The sequence below is a fragment of the Marmota marmota genome, unplaced genomic scaffold (genome assembly GCF_001458135.2).
Source record: "Marmota marmota marmota unplaced genomic scaffold, marMar, whole genome shotgun sequence".
Classification (NCBI taxonomy): domain Eukaryota; kingdom Metazoa; phylum Chordata; class Mammalia; order Rodentia; family Sciuridae; genus Marmota; species Marmota marmota.
Genome location: NW_025999842.1, coordinates 59,317,856 through 59,326,474, shown reverse-complemented (window position 1 = coordinate 59,326,474; position 8,619 = coordinate 59,317,856). Strand labels below are relative to the sequence as shown.

General features: G+C 37.6%; 1 protein-coding gene across 2 annotated transcripts in view; it reads right to left on the bottom strand.

The window, feature by feature from the left end:
- Stx11 (syntaxin 11) overlaps positions 1-6,873 on the bottom strand; it is a 45,257-nt gene extending 38,384 nt beyond the window's left edge. The window contains exons 1-2 of one of the 2 annotated variants that reach the window (XM_015502014.2): positions 6,717-6,873; positions 6,299-6,491 (exon numbers count right to left, since the gene is read on the bottom strand). In XM_015502014.2, coding sequence (XP_015357500.1) covers positions 6,299-6,371 — 73 coding nt within the window. In that variant the 5' untranslated portion in view covers positions 6,372-6,491; positions 6,717-6,873. Of the gene's footprint in view, positions 1-6,298; positions 6,492-6,602 lie in introns of both variants that reach the window. The other variant, XM_048799418.1, reaches the window with a different exon arrangement.
- Positions 6,874-8,619: the final 1,746 nt, after the last annotated feature.

Genomic DNA, 8,619 nt, shown 5'->3' with positions numbered 1-8,619 from the left:
CCCCCCCCCCCCCGAATTCCAAATATTTTCTGTAGATACTCTGCTCCCAAGGAAGAGACTCTCCATTCTAAGTTTGGGCTGTGCATAGTGTCTCCCTCCAAAAAGTACAGCATGGAAAGGACGAAAAGTAGTTTTACAGGAGAAACCCAAGAAACACTACCTTATCCAAGTGCTCGAGGTCAACATCAACTGCCACAAATCATATTGATGCTCTGTACCTTTGATATGGTGAGGTAAATGGTACTTTCCCTCTATGGTCTTCCTTCCCAAACCCATAACCCTGGTCTTATGAGGAGAAAAAGTCAAATACCCAGAGGGACACCCTTCAAAATCCCGATCAATATTCCTCAAAGAGGTCAAAGTCATCAAAAACAAAGAAAGTCTGAAAAACCACCACAACCTAAAGGACCTGAAAACTAAATATAATGTGATATCCTACATGGGATACTGGGACAGAAGAAGGACATTAGGTAAAAAGTGAGGAAGTCCAAATGAAGTATGAGCTTTTGTTAATCAAATATCATGATTGGTTCATTAGTGTGATAAGAATATCATACTAAGGTAAGAGGGTAATAATAGGAGGAACTGGGAACAGAGTTTATGAGAATTCCCTGTTCATTTTGCATTATTTTTGTAAATCTAAAACTGTTCTAAAATACAGTTAACTTAAAAGAAGGAAAATATGAGGGGTGAGGAGTGCTACATTTTAAAAATGGATTTATTGCAAAGGCCTTTAAGATAAGAAAATCATTGAGGGAGGAAACAGTGTGCATTTTTGGATTAAGACCACTTTAAGCTTACAGGTATGCAGATATAAAGACTCTGAGGCAAGAGCCCGATTGGCTTTTTGGAGAAACATGTGTGGGAAGAATAGAGTAAGAGAGGGTGGGGCTAGAGATGGAGAACCTAACCTATAGGGCCTTACTGGTCATGGTAGTTTTAAAATTTTACTTTAATCAAGGTAGGAGACATCTAGAGAATTTTTAGCAGAGGTGTGACATGATGTGTCTGAACTGTTGTAATGAGGATAGACTAAGGGACAAAGATGGAAGCAGGTAGCCATGACAATTTTATGCATCACCTTGGCTGGGCCATGGCATGCTTAGATATTTGCCTAGACATTATTCTGGGTATAACGTAAGTGTGTTTCTGGATGAGATTAATATTAAATTGGTAGATTTAGTGAAGCAAATTGCCCTTCCCCAAGCAAGTGGGCCTCATCCAACCCAATGAAGGCCTCAATCAAACACAAAGGCTGAGTACAGGACCATTCGTCCTCTCTCTGCCTGTCTTTGAAATGAGATGTCAGTCTTCTCTCACCTTGGACTTGGACTCAGACTGAAACTTATACCATTGGCTCTCTTGCTTCTCAGGCCTGTGGGCTCAGATTGGAACTCCGCTATCAACTCCTATTCTGGGTCTCCAGCTTGCTGAATGCTGTCTTGAGACTTCTTGGCCTCCATAACTAAGCCAATTCCTCATAAATACATTTGTATATGCATTAGCTAGCTAGCTAATCTCTTGATTGTTTCTGTAGAAAGTGCTGACTAATATGAAGCTGAAATAGTGGAGCTGAGAAGTGGTCAGGTTCTGCAAGGACTTGATGATCAATGAAATGTAGGATTGATAAAGAAGAGTCGAAGAGTTAAGTTTTTACTCAGGGCAGCTAGAAGAAAAGAGGCCCTTATGTTGAGATGGGGAAGACCGCCAGAGATGTAGGTAATGGGGTGGTGGGAGGTGGCAAGGAGAGGATTGTTGGGAATTAAGAGTTCTATTTCTGATACTCTTAGTTTGAAGTTGTCAGTAAGGCAGTTTGCTACCAAAATCCCTGGTTGGTCTTCTTGGATTTTTTTCTTGGATTTTTTCTGCATTTGATTTTGCAGAGATGGCATAGAACCCATGGCCTTGTGCATGCTAAGCAAGTGCTTCACCACTGAGCTCCACCCTCAGCTTGTCTTCTTTTTTATAAATTTTGCTGAAAAGTTGGCTCTCACCTCCAGTTTGGTTCTTGGTCTTATTGTTGTTTTGGTTTTTGTTTTAAGAAATGGGAACTCATGAGGACTATAGATAGTTCCGTAAGGCCAGCACTTGGAGAGGGACATGGTGCCATATGAAAACTTGTCATCATGGACACCACTGGCATTCCAAATTTTCAGGGTTTGTAAAGCCATCAGATCTCAGGAGTGGGAGGTCATTTAACGCAACCACCCATCTGAACTGCATGTGACACTGTCACAGCCTTCAGCCAAGTGGTAATCCCACTTCCCCATACCATGTAGTAATCATCAACTACCATTTCTTTTGTTCCATGCTAGAGAATGTGTTTAACCTCTCCTCTTTTATTCTGATATATATATAAAATAAATTTCACCATTGTAACCATTTATGATGTACAATTCTACAGCATCAAATCCATTCACATTGTCAGGTAACTGCCACTGTACATCTCCAGAGCTTTTTCATGCTCCCCAACTGAAACTCTGTACCCATTAAATACCAACTCCCTATTCTCCCCACCAACCCTTCACAACCACCATTTTACTTTGGCTCTATGAATTTAACTACTTTCAGTACCTCATATAAGTGGAATCATATATTTACCTTTTTGTGATTGGTCTACTTCGTTTAGCATAAAGTCTTTAATGTTCATCCACATCATAGAAAGCATCAGAATTTGTTTCCTTTTTAAGCCTTAATAAATATTCCATTGTCTGTGTGTGTTTGTGTATGTATAATCTGATTTTTATGGTATGTATATATATTTTTGTACATATAAATATATGCTATATAATACATATATCATATATAAATATATATCATATATAAATATAAATATATATGATACATGTATATTGTTTATGCATTCATCATCAGTGGACACTTGGTTGCTTCCATCTGTTAGCTATTGTGAATAATGCTGCTAAGAACATGATACAAATACCTCTTTGAATCCCTGCCTTCATTTCTCTTGAGTACGTACACAGAAGTGGAAGTGCTGGGTCATACAGTAATTCTATGTTTAATTTTTTGCAGAAGCATCTTACCATTTTTGACAACAGAAGCACCATTTTCCATTCATACCAGCAAGGTGCAAGAGTTTCAATTTCTCTACCTCCTAACACTTGTTATTTTATTAGCCTGTCTTTGATTTCTCCCTATTTGATACCCTGCACAGCACATGATGTTATGTGTGTGTGGGGGGTGGGGGGGGAGAAATGGTTATCAACCCTGTCTGAAAGGAAAGGAGGTTAAATGAAGCAGCTGTGCTCAGCAAGCCCCAGCTAACATATCTTGTTCTAGATCTGCACTGTATCTTAGCATACCCACATGTGGCTAATTAAATTTAATTAAACTTAAACAAAGTTTAAAATTCAGTTCCCCAGTCTCATTAGCAGCATTTCAAGTGCTTCATAGTCCCCACCATGAGTGGCTACTATTTTAGGTAGTGCAGAATAGAACAATTCTTTTAATGTGGACAGTTCTTTGGCTACTTTATTGGAGAGTTTTCTAGATCCTTGTAGCCATACTGTCTTGTCTCACAAACCACATTTGGATATATTTTTCCAGAACTGGCTTACTTAAAATTTGAGTTGAAGATGTTTCTTTTGGGAGGGATGAAATGCACTGCTTAAAAACCCTTTGTACATTGCTGGCTGCTCTGCAGTTCTAATTTTCATGTGTAAATATTATACTTCCACACTTGGTGGTCCCGTGTTCTGTAGCACTTGAGAATCCAATCTATGAAACTATTTAAGTCTTTTGCTACATCATTTGCCTCCTTTACCTACTAGACTATAAACTTCAAAAGGGCAGGGATTGTGTCTGTTTTATTTACTACTTTTTTCTCAAAGCCTCGCACAATGCCCAGACATTGGGGACTGTCAATACAATTTGTTGAAAAAGTTGTAGATCTGCGCTGTATCTTACCATAGTCACATGTGAAAGAGAGCTTAGGGCCCTGAATGGCTTTTTAGAGGGACATACTCAGAACTAATGAGACGTACAACTATCTCTCTCGCTCTCCTATAGAAAATAGTCTTTTATAGAATGTAGACTTTAAATTCCTAGTTCCCTCTCCCCATTGTTCTTTCCTCTCTGGTAAAAACAAAAACAAAAACACCTTAAAACTAAATTTCTATGAAGATCTTATATAGTGCATGTTTATAAACACTTGCCAATGCTGAATATAAGGGGAAAATAAATCCTGTATTTCTATAAAATGCTGGCGTATGAGTGACATCTTCTGCTTGCTCCTCTAAATCCATCTTGTCCCTGCCTCCACCCGGCTTTTGGCCCTGGGATGCTGATCTGAATGGGTTATTCTAATGGGTACGTGTGCCCCATGGCTTCTGTTGGGTTTGGCCAGTAGAGAATTCTGGCAGGAGAACCGAGACAGGGGATGAGCTCAGGGAATCAATTTCAAACAGAAGGACTGCCTGTGCCCTTCCATAGAAGGTCAGGGCTTCTCTGAGCTGGTCTGCTTTGCATGACTCTCCCCCTCCTGGTTCTAGATATCCTTTCCCAGTGTTCCACTATAAGCCTTATCCCTGATTTTATAATAGTCCCCTTATTTATAAACCATGCTTCAATTATCCAAATTAGAATGTGCCATCATTTCCCTTTGGGACCCTAACAGAAGCAATATCCTTAATTAGTAGCAAGATTATATAGTCTCTAAAGCCCATCTCTGAAAGTTTTCTAACTGTAGTCCTTACAAAAGTGTTCCTTGATAATATTATCATATTCTTATTTCAATCCACTGGTTATCTTTATGAAGCAACCATATTGTGTGCCATATAAGATTTATATAAAATTTTCTCTAGTCCACTCAGGCTCAGAAAAATATCCACAGACAAATTCCTTTTGTATAGAACTTCTCTACACATAATGTAATTTATGGCAATACAAAAATGAGAATTGTGAAGAAGGTTGTTAAGGTTTTAAGTATTTAAATATCTAATAAGCTTTACAGTGCTCATAGATATGTATTGAAATCTGCAAAATCGTCAGTACTGCAAATGAACCATCATTATTATATATAGCCTTACCAGAGAATGCAGATTCTAAAATTTGAAGCGCAAAATTTAAATGTGAATGTATTATTAGCAAATGCCAGATTACTAAAAAAAATAAAACTCAGAATGCTAAAGCCAATGTTAAAGCTAAGCAATACTTGTTGTTCCCTTACAATGTACCAAACACTGCATTCACATTTTCATATAACATCTTATTTAACTCTCTACAAATTTAGGAGGCGCACAAAACTCAACCCCATTTGACAGAGGAGTAACTGGAGCCTTAGGGACACCTGTCCACCATTCAGGCAAATAGACATACTAGATTTAAATCCAGGGTCTGACACAAAAGTCCGTGTTTTTAACCATTAATAAAGAATCCAAGAACACCACCAAAGATTTACAGAAGAACCAAAACCAAGGACTTTTCAATGCAAATTACTTTTATCTTGTTATCTGCTCTCAAAGAACATTGTGGAACACTAGATAGACTGGGAAAAGTTATTTTAAAACAGAGAAGGATACAACATATTTCCATGAGATATTTCTATATAACTCTCACAGTTAAGCAAATTTCTTGTTGTTTATAGGAAGCTCATTTACTTTTCCATGCATGGTACACAAAAGAGGGTTAGAAAATGAAAAGTGGAAATTGTTTTGTTTTTGGTATCCATTAAATCTCATCCCTGCATACAAATCCCTGCAATGACACTCTGGACTTTTTTTATTTGAACCTAAATTTCAAGTAATTGAAAACTCTCCTCCCAAATATTTGCATACTTGTTTTAAGAGACCTGATGTTGAATCCATGCTGGCTGCTCCATGCATTCAAACAGACCAATCCTCTGTGACAGAAAATGGGTCAAAAAAAAAAAAAAATCTAGTCCAGAGATAGTATAATCAATCTGCTAAATAATTCTTCATTGAAACCAATTTTTCTGCAACTATGACTTTACATAACAAGTTGCTAGCATATTTTAAGATAAGACTGTTACTCAATAGTCATTTCTGGTAAACTTTTTGCATCATTGTCCTCTCCTGCGGAACTGATAAAAAGTGAAACAGAAAAGCATACACAAACTGTAACAAAGAAGTCATGCGTTTTGTAAAAACTATTTCGGTCTTCAGACTCTAGATACTGGCTTTGCATAGGAATAATTAAGTTAGCTCTCAAGAGGTGTCCTTTTCACAGGTAGGGTAAATGTTTTTATATCATTTTGTTCATTTAGTTGAACTCACGGCACCCATTGAGAAAGGATACACTCTGCACCAAAAAGCCTTACCCTGAGGCGGAGACCTGGTTTTCCTCTCTTTTTCTTCCCCTTCTTCCATCTTATCTCCTTGCGGCAGCTCCATCTCTTTATTCGTCTTTCTCCCTTTCACACACTACTCAGATGGACCAATTCTTTCTCCTCCGATGGTTTATCATTTCTGTGAGTCCATGGACCACAGCCTGTGAGCATTACTTCTGTGATCCTAAAGAAAATTTAAGAGTATGGTATTGGCACCACAAAAAACAAAAGCATTTCAAATGAGGAAGTGATTAAAAGTGACATAATGAAACAGGTGTCTGAGCAGTGAACTCACAGTTGTAACCCGGAGAGTCTTCCCTTGATGATATCTGCCTGGGGTGATGATCTTGTGGAGGAGAACTTAAGAAGCAGATAGGTGTTCGTTCCCCTTTGTCCCCTGTCTCCTTACCTTACTCCAGTGCCCAAGGGTGAGGAAGAAATCTGTGGAAGGGGCTGCCTGGCCTTATATCACTAGGGCTGCTTGTTGAAAGCGGAGTGTCCTGGTGAGATTGCTTGAAACCCGCTGTTCTCAAGTGGGTGATGGACAAAGACAAATTATGAAACAGGAACTTTTGCTACAACTCTGCATCCCTAGTTGCAAAGGAACATTTACAAAACAAAAGTCCTCCCCCATGCAAATCAGAATGCATAATTGATTACGCTGCAAAAGTGGGTGCTGCAAATAATTTATTCATTCCTTATTTCTTCCATGAACCTGGTACAGCATCTCTCTGACTTAATGGATGAGCAGGAACTTCTTCAAAGAAAAAAAAAATATATATATGTATATATATATATATATATATATATATATATATATATATATATGCCTATGGCACCCAGTGTTGTTGAATCATTTCTACAATAATGTTGTTTTAATATAATGTAAATACAATGTCACTTAAATGTAAATATTTTATAAATTCCCTATGGCTACAGATCCTTTAAAAAACCATAAGATCCAAAACACACACACCCATTATACTAAGTGAAATAAGCCAATGCAAAAAAAATTTTAAAAGGCCAAATGTTTTCTTTGATAAGTGAATGCTGATCCATAGTGGGGGGATAGGAAAGAATGAAGGAATTTTGGATGGTGCAGATGGGAGAGGGGAGGAAAGCTGTGGGGATGGGGAGGACGGTAGAATGAGACAGACATTATTACCCTGTATACATGTATGATTACACTACTGGTGTGACTCAGCACCTTGTACTGCCAGAGGAATGAGAAGTTGTGCTACCTTTGGGTACAATGTGTCAAAATGTATTCTACTGTCATGTATAACTAATTAGAACAAATTAAAAAAAAAGGTACCTCCCCTTTCCCTTCCCTTCCTGCCCCTGATCCCCTTGTTCTATTCTTCGGGTCTCCCTTCTATTTATTTTTTTTTTTAAATTTCTTTAACATGTACACTCAGAAAAATGAGGAATTATATCCCATCTATGTATGATATATCAAAGTGCATAAATGCATTCTACTGTCGTGTATAACTGATTAAAACAATAAAAAAAAGAAATTGATGAAATTATGTTGTTTTATTGTGTGCACATATGAATATATTATAATAAATTCCACTGTTATGTATAATTATAATGTGCCAATAAAAAGGAAAAAAATACACACATTAAAACTACAAAGTAATATAGTATCAATTTAATGTCATTTTGATGAAACAAAATCACAAAGCTTTGTCTTAAAAGTAGAAAAGCACTTTTGGACATTTTTGTATTTCACTTGTTGATGATTTATTTTTTAGTTTGAACACAATAAACACTCATTTGAGTGATCCCTCTTTCTCCTTGTCATGGTTTTTCCTTTTAAACTATAGATTCATCTTGAATCATCCATCCATGATTTATGAATGAATCCGTTATTAATTAAAACTCTCCCTGTATTAGCTTTTCATTGCTGTGACTGAGATACCTGACAAGAACAACTTAGAAGAAGGAAAGTTTATTTTGAGTTCAGGGTTCAGAGGTCTCAGTCCATGGTCAGCTGACTCCATGGCTCTGGGTCTGAAGTGAGGCAGAGCCACATGGCAGAAGAGAAGCACAGTGAGGAGCCATGGACAAGATACATAATAGCCAGGGGTATGCCCTAGTGACACAGTTCCTTCAGCCATACCCCTCCTGCCTATAGGTACCACCCAGGAATCCATTCAAATTATTAATTCACCAAGTGGATTAATCCACAATGCAGTTACAACTCTCAGAAGCTAATCATTTCACCTCTGAACATTCCTTCATTGCCTAACATGAGCTTTTTTGGGGGGACTCCTTGTATCCAAACTCCCTAAAATAAAATACCAAAA